This window comes from Phaseolus vulgaris, chromosome 9, assembly GCF_051622355.1.
Source record: "Phaseolus vulgaris cultivar YP4 chromosome 9, ASM5162235v1, whole genome shotgun sequence".
In the NCBI taxonomy this organism is placed as follows: Eukaryota; Viridiplantae; Streptophyta; class Magnoliopsida; order Fabales; family Fabaceae; genus Phaseolus; species Phaseolus vulgaris.
This window is the reverse complement of record NC_143506.1, coordinates 39,457,752-39,474,106: the sequence shown is the minus strand read 5'-3', so window position 1 is coordinate 39,474,106 and position 16,355 is coordinate 39,457,752. Positions and strand designations below refer to the sequence as shown.

The following is a 16,355-nucleotide window of genomic DNA, read 5'->3' as shown; positions in this document are numbered from 1 at the left end:
AATATATTAAGATTGTAATTTAGATACTTGGTTTGACACATGATGAAACCAGTTCTTAAGTTTATTAAATAATAATTATATTTTAAAAAATCTAATAATATTTTATTTTTTTCAAATACATACATGCGTTAATTAATTTTTAATTTTTTAACTTTTAATTTTTTTTAAAGCAGACCAAAATAATTCATTAGCCTGACATAAGGTGACCAAATTAAAAAATTTATAACCCATTTAACATTAGACAAGAATAAATCGATATAAAACTTTTAAATAACTGAAAAACCAGGTTGAGTCCAACCAACTCAACTAGTTGATAGTGAGAAAATATGAGATGAAAATTTTAATAATATAAATGGTATTTGACTTGGTATTTTAAATTAGTTTATGATTGGAGTTTTATCAATAAAAAATAATGTTTATAACTAAATGTTCTCAGTCAAATTTTTCAATAAAAATTATTTTACTTTTTTATACACTTACTGTTAATATATTCGAGGAAGGTCCTCTTAAATTATTAAACTTTTTTTTATGTATTCTCAGTACCTTTTTTAACGTGTTTTAATTTTATCTAAAATCTGTATTCTTTAAAACGATACAAATACAAAATAATAAAGGACATGTATGTATTGTATAAATAAAAAAGTACATTTGTGTGTAAATTATCTAATATAACACTAAATCAGAAGACACTAAATTAGGTAGGTAAATTGGAATGATGCAACAATCTTTTATGGAACCATCAACAAAACCTAAAAAAGTAAGACAAAAAAGAATAGTAAAATTTGTTAGAGAAGAAGAAATCCAAAATATATTCACAAATATGAAAATATATTATGGATAAAATTTTACTAATCTAAATACTTATGGATTACTTGTAATGATTTTTTAGACTCAACAATTTGATAAATTTATATATCAAACCATATAGAACAAAACTTTATTGAAACTAACCTGATTATTGGAGTATATGTTTAGAAGCAAGTGTACCTTTCTTTCTGCACCACCATGTTTACTACCTATACCTCCATAATTGTCAAAAATTTCATACATGTGTAAATAAATGTGTTAAATGGGTATGTGATGGCTAATGGGTGATGGTGGTTAAGGTTGTTGTTATGGTGAATGAGTTTTCAAGATTTTTATTATTTTTTATTATGTTTTAGTTTATATTTTGGAATTTGAAGATTTTTCAAATTATATAATTGAAGATGTAAATTACCGATAAATTTAAATTTTATAATGTATAATCTAAAATATAAATTTTATATCTTTGGAATATTATAAATTATATGTTATGAAATACATACTATTTTTCATTTTTAACTTTTAGTTTATATTTTAGATGAAGATCTTTCGAACTATACAATTCAGAAAGTAAATAACTAATAAATTTATATTCCATAATGTACAATCTAAAATATAAATTTTATATCTTTAAATACAACATTTGTATTCTAAATTATATGTTGTAGAATACATAATTATGAATTTGTTGCAATTTATAACGATGTTTCAGATTCAGAAATGCATTTTTAATTGGACAATCTGGAATGTATTCAAAAATAAAATATATTCTGAATTTATATAATCTAAATTTTTTAGAGAAAATTCGATTCAATCAACATGACTCTCTAACAACTATATGTAAAACAGTTTATGATAATGACAAAGGATAATCCAATGCCTCTAGGAGCAAAATTGCAAACACAGAGAAAAGGGGGTATGGTGCTAAAGTGAACACAAAGAAGATGAAGTGTTCATTAAGAGTATAATGGGTATTTCACCACCCCATAGGGTGTATGTTGAAACAATGGGGTGTAGGCAGAATGAGCCCAAACCAAGTATTTTACGAAATTTTTTTTTGAAAAAGCTACATAATTGGATTTTGATCTAACGGCCAATAAACAGTCGATGCGCTCGATAACACTGTGCATCCACGGCGCATGATAAGATTTGTTACCCTGTGAATAGTTATCGTTCTCCATGGGATGCGCTTTACTCCTCAACCCTCCCCGCCACTTCTATCTTCATTTCTTTTTCTTTGATTATTTTTTTTTTCCGTTCTCAAAATTTTGTAGTTTGTTATTGACCGTTGAGCCAACCTCGTATTCCCAACGATTCTACCTGGTATGTTTTATGGCCATTTTAGTGTCATGTTCAATTTTCAATTTCGAAAACTGAACCCTTTTTAAATTTGTTTTATCACCTGTGATTGATTACTGGTTTGAATTTATTTACTCGCTGTTTTTCATTGTGGATTTCTGTTATTTGGTTTTGGGTGTGTTTCTCAGTGTCTGGAATGGTGCTGGGATTGACTGAGATTTTGGATAAATGGCTTTGGATCTGTGAGGGTTAAGTATGAGTTCATTGTTTTGAGAATTTAAATTGTGGTATGTGGCAGTGTTTTTGGGGAGACCCACATGAGAATCTTGGACATTGGTGAATGATATTTGTGTGCTAGGAAGTGGTAGTGGATAGTGAGAATAATAGTTGTTATACTAAGAACTATTAGCAGATAAGTTCAGTTTGTTAGTATGAACTCTGATTGGTTTTTGCATAGGGATTAAAACTCACTTTTACTGAATGGAATGTATCTGTAAATGAAATATGTTAAGGGTGTGTTGTTTAAAAGTTCTGTTACTTGCCTTATACTGGGAGCCCCTTCCCTCTGGTCCCTTCTATTGTTATTTATCCTTGTTTGGTGCTACAATTTTCCATTTGATTATCCTCTTCATTAATTGTTAATCTCAGTGCTAGCATATGAAAAATATAGCATCTAAACTTAACTGTATTATTGAGTATTTAAGCTAATTTTTCTTATATTTGGAGGCATATCAGCTTAATGACTGTATATTATGCTGATATCTTCATCTGCTTGTCTCGTAGGTTTAAACATCTGCAAACCAATTGGGCTGTTAGTAGTACTGGCAAAAATGTCGGAAGGAACCAGTTTGGTCCTGGAATCATCTGAAAATGGCACGGATTTGTCTCAGGACGACATTGACACCATTGAGGAAACAGCAGAGGAAACAATTTTGTCAAGACAAACTTCTGTCAACCTTGTTCCTTTTATTGGTCAAAGATTTGTATCTCAAGAAGCAGCTTATGAATTTTATTGCAGTTTTGCTAAACAGTGTGGCTTTTCAATTAGACGACACCGAACTCGAGGGAAAGATGGAGTTGGAAGGGGAGTTACAAGGAGGGACTTCACTTGCCATCGTGGTGGTTTTCCCCAGATTAAACCTTCTGATGATGGAAAGGTGCAAAGGAACCGCAAATCATCTCGCTGTGGTTGCCAAGCATACATGCGTATTGTGAAAAGGGCAGATTTTGATGTCCCTGAATGGCGTGTTACTGGTTTTAGGAACATACACAATCATGAGTTACTAAAATCCAATGAGGTGCGCCTTCTTCCGGCGTATTGTCCGATATCTCTTGATGACAAGAGTCGTATATGCATGTTTGCTAAAGCTGGAATGTCAGTAAGGCAGATGTTAAGACTGATGGAACTTGAGAAAGGTGTCAAACTTGGTTGTCTTCCTTTTACAGAGATAGATGTAAGAAACCTGCTGCAGTCTTTCAGAAATGTGGACAGAGATAATGATGCCATTGATTTGATTGCTATGTGCAAGAGGTTAAAGGATGAAAACAACAACTTCAAATATGAATTCAAAATAGATAGTAATAACAGGCTTGAACATATTGCGTGGTCCTATAGTTCATCCATTCAATCATACGAGACATTTGGCGATGCTGTAGTTTTTGATACCACCTACCGAGTAGATGCTTATGACATGCTGTTGGGATTTTGGCTTGGTGTGGACAATAATGGCATGACTTGTTTCTTTAGTTGCGCACTTCTACGGGATGAAAACATATTGTCTTTCTCATGGGCTCTAAAGGCAAGAACCTTGTGATATTCTAACTTGATAATCTTGTATTTGATTTCTCAATTGCCTGCTATGTAGTGTAGGTTTAAGTTACTGTCCCAAAACCTACAATTTGTTAGCTTTTGATAATGTTTTTGCAAAATAAAATCTGAGACCAAATTTTTTAACTGTATAATAAGAGCATCTAATAATAATAGGATTTGGTTAACATGTGACCGCAAGTTAAGAATTAAACATAGCATTAATGTTAAAGCAGCAAAATCTTGTACGTTGTTTTTCTTTTCAGTGTCTGATTCTTTGATGGGCATATTTCTTTTTCTTGATAGTAGAATAACGATGACAATCCATTGGCTGATACTTTTGTGCAAATTTTTATGCTGCAAATTTCCTTTACATGATATTTATGAGATCTGTTTCATTTGAGTTTTTGTTTTTAACTTAATAATCACTATGCAGGCTTTCTTGGGGTTCATGAAAGGAAAGGCTCCACAAACAATCTTGACAGATCACAACACTTGGCTGAAAGAAGCTATTGCAGTTGAATTGCCTGAAACTAAACATGCCTTTTGTATATGGCATATTCTTTCTAAGTTCTCTGATTGGTTTTCTTTACTTCTTGGATCACAATATGATGAGTGGAAAGCTGAGTTCCACCGGCTCTACAATTTGGAACTGGTGGAAGATTTTGAAGAAGGCTGGCGGCAAATGGTTGACAAATATGGACTCCACACAAATAAACATATTATTAGCCTGTATTCGTTGAGGACATTTTGGGCTTTACCATTCTTGAGGCGCTACTTCTTTGCAGGATTGACCAGTACATGTCAGTCTGAGTCCATTAATGGTTTCATCCAACGTTTCTTGAGTGCCCAATCTCAACTAGACCGCTTTGTGGAGCAAGTCTGTGATATATAATTTGTTTCCCTTAGTCTTATTTATTGATATGTTATGCCCTATTTAAATATCAGTTTCTGCAGGTGGCTGATATTGTTGATTTTAATGACCGAGCCGGAGCGAAACAAAAGATGCAAAGGAAACTGCAGAAAGCTTGCCTCAAAACTGGTTCACCTATTGAATCCCATGCTGCCACTGTACTAACTCCTTATGCCTTAAATAAACTTCAGGAAGAGCTAGTTTTGGCGCCACAATATGCATCCTTCCTGGTTGATGAAGGTTGTTTCCAGGTCAGACACCATTCTCAGTCAGACGGAGGGTGCAAAGTATTTTGGGTTCCTTGTCAAGAGCACATCAGCTGCAGCTGCCATCTGTTCGAGTTTTCAGGCATCTTATGTAGACATGTGCTACGTGTCCTGTCAACTAATAACTGTTTTCACGTCCCTGATCAATATTTACCCGGCCGATGGCGAGGCATCAGTTCATCTTCTGTTAACCACTTCCGGGGTGCCACTAGTAGGGATCAGCCTGAAAGGATGCAACTTTTGGAATCCATGGTTTCAACATTTTTAGTGGAATCCATTGAAACTGAGGAACGTCTGGATGTTGCTTGCGAGCAAATTTCCATGGTGCTATCACGCATCAAAACTCTTCCCAGGTCTCCACATGGGGTGAATGACATTGCATTTAGTTATCCATCAGATTCATTAATCCTCCCAGAGGTAGAAGATGCTGATGGAATGATTCCCGGCTTTACAATCACAAATCCCCATGATTCTATCACTACAGGAAAGCTCAAGGAAAGAAGGGCTAGAGATGGAGTCGATCTCACAAGGAAGCGCAGACAGTTTTCTGCACCATTGTGTGCTCAATATGGACATGATGCAACTGATTGCTCAATAATGGCGACTGACAATATGAGTGGAGATGCATTAGGGTACTTGTAGAGTGGGTGGAAGCAGTATTGCTGTACAAAGTAAATGCATCTTTTTTGGGGGGGAGGAGGCACATAAATGCAATTTTTTTAATTTCAGATGCATGTAATACATCTTTTTTATATTTTCCTTCACTCCAGTGATACACATGTTGCCTCCCTCTTTTTACATGAGCAAATGTTTCGGTGCTTCTTGCACCACTGTATGAGCATGCGAATTTTGATTTACTTAAATACATAAATCTTTTTGCTTGTACTTTTTTTGCATGTGTAGAAAGAATCGTTGTTTTTTGAATCTTCTGCCTTCAATCATGACGGCTGTGGTCATGTAGGTTTCACCTTGTTCATAAAAAGTTGTAGTTGACAATAAAGTGTTTTTTTTGGTGTACTCGTAAAAGATGTTATTTAGCTGGATATGTTTGAGTTCATAAGCTGCATAAAAATGTTGTTTCTGTGCATATTTATAAACTGCACGATATTTCACTTAATCTCTCTGATTACAAATATACATACGATGGGATTGACAACTATGATGGTATCAAAATTTCTATTATCGTTTATGACCATTAGAGTCTTTCTTGAATTTGAGCAAATGATATTTTTGTCTTTGGAGCCCCTTCAATAAATTGTTTCCCTAAATGATAGTAACGAAATCATTATTGGTCAATGATCAGTTGGGGTAATTTATTATTAGCTATATTACAAAAAATTCTTGATCATTTGTACCAATCAGAGTCACTGCCACACAATTTGTTTGCGAATGAATCCTGATTATTGCTAGACATATCTAGAACTTGTATATTTACATTCCATGCTATCAATCATAAGCTAGCATTCTGGATGCTTCCTCTCTTATTACAATATGGAATTACACATTTTGGGCAGTGCCTTACCTATCTATGACTTATTCTGCAGAATCTTCTCCCAGAGAAACTTTACTTAGCCTGCTTGGCAATGATTTAGCACTGTTACTTGCAACTTTTCTTCTCCCATTTTTACGTTGACGAGATCTCAAGAGAGCTCTCCAGGCTAGTTCTTTTCCCATGTTGGATTTGGTGGAAGGGATTTCTTGGGAGGTGTTTCCTTGGCTGTTGCCAGCATCAAAAGAGTCCTTCTCAGAAGCCATTAGGATGTTCAAGAAGGGTAGCTAGGACAGTGAGATGGTGGATATTGAGGAAGGGTGATCAAAACATGGTAGTAGCGAAGTAGGTGTCAGATTTTAAGGTGGTTTTTGTGACAGTCTCCACTTATAATGCACCACATGCAAGAGAATCTATGTTGGATGGCAGCAAGGTTAATGGGGTGCTCAAGGAATCACTTGCAAAAGTTCATCACTCTTGGAATAAATTAAACAAGTGTGTGCTGTCTTGTATATGAAGAAACTATTTTCAATTATAGGACGTGGCATTGGCCCTGCGGTCATTCACCTGTGCTGTAGACAATATGCAGAAGATGCTCATACAGATCTTTTTCTTGTTTGGTTACAGCTTTGATCAAGATCCTTTAATTTAATCGGCCACTTCATGGTCGCAAGAATAAAAGGACTAAATCATCATAAATGGTAGCCATTTGAAGTGTCAAATTGAAGCAGCTATATGCTGATAAATTTATCATTATTTTGCATTAGTTAATAGTTAGTGTAATATAGATTTAAATTTTTAAGTTAAGAGTTTGAGTGTTTTTTCACTGTTTTCCTGCTATTTTTATATTATGTGATGAGGTGTAGTTCTAACACCTTTTATAAACACTCTTAACACTAAGTCTTCAAAAGAGTGTGAGAATCTGACAGAGAAAAATGTATTTTCAGAAGAAAAACAAATATTGAACAAAATATTCTACGAGTATGCATACTAAGAGGTATAAGGAGTTTAACTCAACTCTTTCACATTAAAGAAAATTGATAGCAAAATAACCGTAGATATGACATAATCATGTGTTAAAGAACAAAACATAGTTAGACAAAAAAAAAATTATGTACATTCATTTTCCGAGGCAAAGAAAAACTATAGTAGCACAAGTAATTGAGGAATAAAAATAATCTCTATCTGCATAATGTTGCAACGAGTAGAAACTACATAAAACTGTTGGTCTTATTTAACATGAAAATTTTTATAAAAAAAAATCATCGTGTGTCCAATATTTTTCCAGAGGCTCCTCAAATAGTTAGTTATGCATAAATTAGGGTTTATTTATCTTTAATATTATTTATTATAAATTGTTTGTTGATATGAGATTTTGAACTCACTTTTCAAATACATAGACATTTCATGTATGAAACTATATATTTGTAGGTTGTTTGAATAACAAGTGATATAATAGATACAACAAAGCTTGTTGAGATATGCTATAATAGTATATTAAGAAGTGAGTTTAAGTCTAACGCATACTCATAAAATTGACTTGTAAGATAAATATTGTCTCATTTATACACTATAAATTAGTCTTATCTTCCAAATTATCATCTCACGACCCTATTCATTATTCTCTTCATATCCACTTATCTTGTGCATGCTTTTAGATATTTACCATTTCTCAATATTTGAGAAAATTTTGCAAAAGTGTTTTACCAAACAAATTGTTTCATTCATCAAGAGAACTTCCATTTTCATGATTTATTCATTCAATAGCCTATGTGATTCACCACCACATCTTGTTGTTTTAAAATAAAATATAATTTGTCATATCTTTGTGCTAATCATTCATCATCTAATCATTTGCCCTTCTAAACACTTGATGTGTGAACCATTAATTTCCTAACTCCTTATTAAACATGTTATCAAATCACTTTTGATTGATTGTTCTCACCATAAACCTTGGAGAGATATCTCTACCATATAGAAGATTTTGTCTTACTTTTTCCTATAATTAGATTTTCCTACTACCATACTTAGATTTCAACACCTCTCACAAAGACCTAATTTGTAAGTACATATTCCATCTCTATTTAGGTGAGAGAGCTTCATTGAAAGACCTAACATGATCCTTAGAAGTGCATAGTTTTTTTTTCCATTTCAACACATCTATTTTTTTTTCACTCTTCAACCCTTTATAGAAAGATACTTTAGATACCCTCCAACTTTTTTGCCACAAATTTAGGATGCTTGAGATGTTTTTTCTAGATTTATTTTATTTGCTATACTATGTGAAACAGAAAAAAAAAGTGTTAGAGTTGTTTTACATCAAATAATTCAACTAGAAATAAACCTATAATATGATGGAAAAAAAAGTGTATATACAACTACTATGGTTGGAAAAGAAATAGATAACTCAACAAAGTCCGATTGAACTAAGTGAAATTTTTTGATCGGTGTAACCCAAAATCTAAATAAACCAATAAATTTAGTTTGCCATGACTCTATATTAGACCAACAGACTATTTTGATCCAATTTAATAAATAAAAACAAATTAATTAAAAAAATAAATGTTTTTTAAAATCAAAGTAACATAAATAAAATTAATTTTAATTTTTAAGTATAATAATTAGAAAAATATATATTCAGATGTATATATTTAAATAAAAATATTATTTATTTTTAATAAATATTTATTCTAATTAAAACTTGTCTTATAAAAACAATTATTAGTATTAAGAAATAATAATAATAATAATAATAATAATAATAATAATAATAATAATAATAATAATAATAACAGTTATTATTATTATTATGAGAGTTGAACGAAAATATGCATGACATTAAGGCTTTGTTTGGATAAGGAGAGGAAAAGAGTAAAAAGTTATCTTGTTTGAATTTGGAGAAAATGAGTAGATTTGATTAGAAAAATCGTAGATGATATTATTGATATGATTAAAATGTAAAAAAAAAAGATGTTTTTTATTAATTAACCAAAATACTTTATGTCATGGAATTGGGAAATTTTTTAATTAAAATAAAGATAAATATTTAGATATATATGTTTATTTATATATTTATAAAATTAGTTTCAAATAAAAAATAATATTTATAATTAAAAGTGTACATATTTATGTAATTATTGTTGTTTGAAAATTGTAATTAAAGAAGAAATGTAACTTTAAGTTTTTTCAACCAATATTTTTAAGTAAAGAGAATAATATTGGTAATCGTAATGCATATCGTGTTGCTGAATAATTAAAATTCTTAATACTTCATGAAAAGTTACCATTTCAGGTTGAAAAAGTCTCGTTATGCTTCCTTCAGATATTCTAATTGGGTTTTGAATCCAGTGGATTGTACAAGGATGGTAATTTAATGTTTTTCTGTGGTTAGTTTGGTTGTTCCTTAGATAATCAGGTAGGCTTTTCGTGGTAAAAGTATGGTAAGGTGTTTTACTCTTTATGTATAAAGATTGAAATTTTTATTTTTTTTTATTGGATATAAAAAAAAAGTTTGAAAACATGTTTTGCGGCAACAAATTACTGAGAACTGAAAAAGCTAAAACTTGTAACTTCTTTTATTCGCAGTGAAAAATCACGACCCTGATTCATTTTGAAGTACACTATTAATCATCACAAAACTACACACTGAAAAAGTTCAAAACAATTACTCAATTAGTGTTAAGTATTTTTTTTCCACTAACTTTTGAATTCGTATGTTTTGATTATTTCAGTTCTTAATTTTCTTATACAATTGAATAAATAATATTAATTTTTTATGACAATTAATCAGTGCATAAGGATGGATCTCTTTGAATCTTTAAAAATATAGAACACTTTTTAGACAAAGTGTCTGTGACACAGATTGCATTTTGGCATTAAAGATAAGGCTAGGAAATGGGCACTACAATTATGTTGGGATAACTATGAAATGCATTTTTGTAATTAATTATTGTGGAAATAAGAACCATTAAAAGAATTATTAAATAAAAATAATTTTAGAGATAAATAATAATTAGTTGTTAAGTTGATTAAATTAAATACTATTTTAGAAACTAAAAAAAATTATTAATTTCTAATCAGTTTTTATTATTTGATAAATAATTTTTAAATTGATATTTAATTAGCTATAAATATTTTTTTACCAGTGATTTATGGATGTTAAAATTTTGATAACTAATTAGATAACAATTTAAAAATTATTTATTAATAATAGAAAATAATTTAGAAATCAATAATAATATCTAATTTAGTCAATATAACAACTAATTATTTTTAATTTTTAAAATTAATTTTTATTTGATGATTTTTTTAGTACTGAACATAAAGATTTATTTTTAAAAAATAAGAAAAATTTTGTTTTTTCTCTTTGAAAAAACCAAACCAACATGAGGAACACTGTTACCACCGACATCAGAGTTCCATTTGTCAAATTGACCTATTTGGTTTCTTTTGGTGACTATTTTTGTCCCTCTCAGCATCAACTACATTTTCCACCTCAGAATAGCACTTTTTGGAGGTTTGTTGTTATGCTCAGCACTTAGGTTTCAACCAAGAATATCAAGTTCTGGTGAAGAAATAACAACTCTTCATCTTTAATGCTTTACCCCAAGTCAGAAGCAGAGAATTCATTCCTTTCTAATTAAATTAACACTTTGTGATTCCTTTCCTTTTTCTGTGGCTTTCTCACATATAAAGACTTGTTCATCAAGCATTTTACACTTCATAAGGGTCAACTTTATCTTTTCCTTGGTAAGAAAAAAAATATATATTATTAAGAAGTGGACTAAACCTGACTCAACTTCATAAAATCAGTTTATAAGATAAGGTTTGCACTCACTTATACACTATAAAATGTTCTAATATTTAATCGATGTAAGATTTCCAACACAACCCTCTCACGCTGAGAATAGTTAATGTGTGGGACAATATATTATGGATGGTCTAATAACACCCCGAATGACATAATAAACCCATCAAACAATCGCTAAGATAGACTCGAAACCATTTGCCTTGCTTCTTTATCTTCTTTTTTTCTTCTTTATTTTATCTCAATTCTTTATTTATAATATATATTATCATCACAAAATGGATGTAATAATCATATAACTAAATGATGGTTGTATTCAATATTTTTCTAAAGCAAATATTAAAGAGGTCTTTCTTTGCCAAAGGTTTAAAGGTGAATCCAAGTTCAATGCCCCACGTCTCTATATATGTTATGCAAGAACTATATAACATTTACTTTCTAGTATTTGAGGCAATAAAAAAACTGAATTAACTGAAAGGTACTCTGCACTTTTTTTGGAGTGAAATGGCCATAATGTACACATTTTTTTATGTGTCATGACTCATTAGCACTAACTTTGTCTTCATCAATGAGTACACTTCAAACACAAACATATGGTGCTAATTTACAATTGCCTTTGTGGGACTGTTTGGTATTAAATCCCACACACAGTGGGAATCTTTGGCCTTTAAGCAACCTTTCCTCCAAGCAATTCTGAAACTCTTTCTTCCCTTTTCCCAATTCTTTCCTTCAAAAACTTCAAAACATAAAAACTTCATCTTCTCCCCTTCTGTTGAATTGCATCATTTTTCTTGAGCTCCCAAAAAATGGCAATCACACATGCTGACCTTCAACCAAGCAGAAGCAAGACAGATTTGAGCAGCAAAACTGGTGCCTTCCTTATGGTTCTCACAATACTAATAGGCCTCTTCTGCTTCATCCTATGTCTCATAGCAGAAGCCACACGTTCTGAGGTACATGTTTGATATGTTTGCAAAATTACAATTCTTTTTTTTATCAGTAAAGAATAAATAAAATAAAATTAGACACTTGTGTCTCAACCCTTATACTGAAACTTCAAAAGTATCCAAACGCTTAGGCACAAAATGGCCAAAACCAACCTGTTGCCATCATACATCGGACAAAATTTCAATTTTGCCAGATTGTCCCCTAAGGGAATGAACCTCTCATGAAGTTTAATGCATAATCTGGTGAATGATATGATATGATTTGGTAGGTGACATGGATGAACACAGGTGGAAAAGAAAATAGAGCCAAATCAGAATGTGCTTACAGTGGTAGTGGGAAAGTACCATTACTATGTGCTGCTTCTGCTTTTGTTGGACTTGCATTTGCCATGGTCATGCAACACACTTACATGTTGATAGCAGTGAGCAAATCATCACCTTCTTTGCTTACCTGGGACCCTCATTCTCCCTCTGCCAAGTCCCTAACATGGCAAGCAGCGTTTTTCTTCGTTACAACTTGGTAAGAGGAACACCCTTTTGTTCTTATGTTCTTGAATATCACAGAAAACATAGCTCTTTGTTCTAGTTTGCCATAAAATTTCACAAACCTTATCTAATTTCCAATTCAAAGATTTTACTAGTGGACCAAATTGCTTTGAAATTAGATAGAAATGAATTGAAATGGAGTAGAAATCAAAACTCTGGTGAAGACAGTGGAAAGAAAAGGAGGGAATGAGAGAGGTTTGATGACACCAAAGAGAAGAACAAACATAAACATAGGCTATTGCATGGTCCCATCATGGATCAATTATTTGAAATCTTATTTTCATATGTTATTATCTTTTAGCAGACCAACTTCAGCCTTGTATTATTAGGAAAGGAGCATTATCTTTCCACCTAACTATTCTTAATTTAAATTAATCAAAATCCTAATTCAATATTAATTCCTGCATATGTTAATCATGTGATGTAATAATATAGGTGCTCCCACCAACAAAGCAACAGCTCTGATTATAACACCTTTGTTTAACAGTAATGGATAACTACATGTCTAAGTTTAGTAACCATATGTTTAACAGTTTAACATCTATCCACATTTTATACTATCTACTGATACAAAAAAATATTCATCTTTTAGCAATCAAATAAACCAGAAGTAAAAACATGTGAATTGGAATTCCTCCTTGTTTTAATTGTTTTAATGGAATCATAACCAATGAATCTTAATAACGGATTCATTAAATATATTGAGTGATGATTATTCCAAAAGTTTCTTGAAAATGTGATAAGTTTTAATTATCTACTACCTTTTTATGAGGAAACCTTCTTCTCATTCTCTATATAACGAGAATTTGTGAGGAAAAAAAAATACAGGCAAGTGAGATGAGCAACATAGAAAGTAAATAAGAGAATAAATATTCCCTATAGTATGAGATTAAAAATCATACTAAGAGGCTGGAGAGACATTGTATTTCATCCTTGTTGGGTGAGACTGAGTGTTATCCTTACACAGACAGAAACAAATATTGTATTTCATCCTTATTGGGTGACATTTTCTGGACTAGGTCGGTCGGTTTTAATTTCTGAAGTTGAGGAGGTTTTTCCAAGTTAAAAATTTTACTTTTATTATTCTGTTTTACTTTATTTTCTCTGTTTATTGTTTCTACAAGTGTTCATTTTGTATCTATATCAAGGAGTGAGAATTAGTTCTGATTTTTCCAACAACATTGTAGGATTTGTTTTGGAGTTGCAGAGATTTTGTTGTTGGCAGCACTGGGTGTAGAGTCAGGCCATCTGAAGAATTGGTGGAAGCCAAGAACAGGTTGCTACAACATCAGAGAAGGGTTGTTCTCTGCTGCAGGGGTGTTGGCTTTAACCACAGTTTTCTTGGCTGCTGGTTTATACCTAACAGCACTACGTGCACAGAAAATGGTAGAGGAAGTAGCAAGTGTTCGAAGAGAGGTTCTAGAAGCCTCTGCCTTGTATGCTTCTCCACCAAGATCACCCCAACCACACTATATGTCAACCGTTTCAAGGGAGAACCCCACAAGCAGAGAGAACCAGAATGAGCTTCTCTTATCTGTGTTTCCAACTCCATTTGTTAAATCTTTCGAGTTTGCATGAATCCACAAAAAGGCTTCAAATTCATTTCTTTCTGTAAATAACTTCTCAATATGATTCACTAGGGCCACCTATAACTTCTGTCTAAGTTGCAGAGTAATTCAACAACAAAACTTACTATTATCTCATTACTTTACTTAATTATTAAAGTTAAATTTTAATTTTTATTAAAAGAAGTATAAAAATACAAAGATCACTTAAGGACTTCAACAATTGTAGGTCTCACTGAAAAAAAATCATTAAATAGAAATTAAATTTAGAAATAAAAATAATTAATTGTTATATTGATTAAACTTTATAGACTAAAAATAATTATGATTTATAAATTAGTTTCTATCATTGATAAATTGTTTTTAAAGTAGTATTTAATTAGCTACCAAAGTTTAACTACCAATTATTTACATCCTAAATTTGGTAGCAAAAATCTTGATAGCTAATTAGATACCAATTTAGAAACTATTTATCAATAATAAAAATTAATTTAAAAACCAATAAATTTTTAAGTCTATGAAATGATTTCTAACTTAGTTAATATAACAACTAATTATTTTTTATATTCTAAAATTGATTTATATTCCATAAGTTGCTTATAGTGTTCAATTATCATGAATAATCCTAAATTCTAAATCATACAAACACTTCCTAGAAGTATTTGGAATTAGTTAGTTACTAAAATAAATACTTTAATTGTTTTTCTGAAGTTTTCATAATAATTAGAAATAAAAAAATAATTGACTGTAAACTTTATTTATAAATTAATTTTATAAAATTAAATTAGACTTAAATATTTTTTCTTTTTCTCAATTTAAATCATTTGTAAGATTTCAAAAATATAAAAGATACCTAATTTACAAACATGTTCTTAAATATTTATATATCTCTTAATGTCATTATATTTCTAGTATAATATGTTTTCATGTAAATACATGAACATAATATTATTATTATGTAATATAACGCACAAAATATACAATAAAGTAATTGAATTAATTCAATCATCATACAAATGACTAATTCAAAATATTCATTATCATTACTTATCAATGTTGAAAACGCATTCAATTATTATTTAACACAAACTGTATAAATAATTAGATCATGGAGATTGTATTCATTACTAATGCTAAACAACAAGACATGTATGATATTTAGTGAGAATTCAGATTATCAATATGGTAGTTCTGAAAATTGAAGGAGACTTAAGACTTAAGATTTCTTGAAAACAATCTCTATTTAAGACTTTTTGGAAACAATCTCTATCAACTTGTTACCACATAATACTTTCATCTACTATGTGATTAGGAGTTATCATTAAACATGAAATATCATTATATTTAAACTAAAATCAAGAATTACATTATATTGTTAAACATATAATTTTATCAATATGTGATTTATTTTATCTTATTTTGTGAGAACGTGTCTTCTTTAGAGGGATGATGTATTTGTATTTTAATGTGATCATGCCTATATCAGTTTTGTCATGTCTATATTACTCTGATTTATGTTTTGTAGAGCATGTTAGATTTCCAGTTGATTGAGTGATAAGAAGTTTGGTCTGAGTTTTTTTTGTATAAGTGTTTGGACACCCTAAAGTGTCTCATTTTATTTTGTTTAATATTTGTTGATAAAAAATATAATATGTGATTTTATATTATCGATCATCTTAACACTCAATCAATTATTTATGATTTTATGATTTCTCATGAATCACTCTCTCTGATTTATCACTAATAGGAATGACAACGAAGTGGAGTGGGTGCGAATTTGATTATACATGTTATCATCCAAAGTAAAAATTTAAGTTTAGCCTTACCCCTATCAAGTAATAGGTATACTCGTATTTGCATTCTTACATGTCTAAATATTTATTAAATGATTTTGTGCACAACAATATCAAAA

At 30.7% G+C, this 16,355-nt stretch overlaps 2 protein-coding genes across 3 annotated transcripts; both read left to right on the top strand.

The window, feature by feature from the left end:
* Positions 1–1,910: 1,910 nt before the first annotated feature.
* On the top strand, positions 1,911–7,417 carry LOC137821213 (protein FAR1-RELATED SEQUENCE 11). 2 transcript variants are annotated; one of them, XM_068625695.2, is made up of 5 exons: positions 1,929–2,127; positions 2,887–3,902; positions 4,347–4,790; positions 4,868–5,760; positions 6,634–7,417. In XM_068625695.2, exons 2-4 carry the CDS (start codon positions 2,934–2,936, stop codon positions 5,729–5,731), a joined length of 2,277 nt encoding a protein of 758 aa, XP_068481796.2. In that variant the 5' UTR covers positions 1,929–2,127; positions 2,887–2,933; the 3' UTR covers positions 5,732–5,760; positions 6,634–7,417. The 2 variants fall into 2 exon arrangements, with proteins under 2 accessions (XP_068481795.2, XP_068481796.2); XM_068625694.2 differs by lacking the exon at positions 6,634–7,417 and having other exon boundaries at positions 1,911–2,127; positions 4,868–5,974.
* Positions 7,418–11,982: 4,565 nt separating this feature from the next.
* On the top strand, positions 11,983–14,576 carry LOC137822644 (uncharacterized). The gene is made up of 3 exons (XM_068627586.2): positions 11,983–12,338; positions 12,602–12,852; positions 14,066–14,576. The coding sequence occupies exons 1-3, from the start codon at positions 12,192–12,194 to the stop codon at positions 14,454–14,456; spliced, it is 789 nt and encodes a 262-aa protein (XP_068483687.1). The 5' UTR covers positions 11,983–12,191; the 3' UTR covers positions 14,457–14,576.
* Positions 14,577–16,355: the final 1,779 nt, after the last annotated feature.

What these genes read in the sequence shown, in the direction of transcription:
- LOC137821213 (XM_068625695.2), top strand. Translation starts at nt 2,934, where the DNA reads ATGTCGGAAGGAACCAGTTTGGTCCTGGAATCATCTGAAAATGGCACG. An exon ending in CTTTCTCATGGGCTCTAAAG is followed by an intron (nt 3,903 to 4,346) that starts GCAAGAACCTTG and finishes ATCACTATGCAG; the next exon opens with GCTTTCTTGGGGTTCATGAA. An exon ending in TAGACCGCTTTGTGGAGCAA is followed by an intron (nt 4,791 to 4,867) that starts GTCTGTGATATA and finishes CAGTTTCTGCAG; the next exon opens with GTGGCTGATATTGTTGATTT.
- LOC137822644 (XM_068627586.2), top strand. Translation starts at nt 12,192, where the DNA reads ATGGCAATCACACATGCTGACCTTCAACCAAGCAGAAGCAAGACAGAT. An exon ending in CAGAAGCCACACGTTCTGAG is followed by an intron (nt 12,339 to 12,601) that starts GTACATGTTTGA and finishes ATGATTTGGTAG; the next exon opens with GTGACATGGATGAACACAGG. An exon ending in TTTTTCTTCGTTACAACTTG is followed by an intron (nt 12,853 to 14,065) that starts GTAAGAGGAACA and finishes ACAACATTGTAG; the next exon opens with GATTTGTTTTGGAGTTGCAG.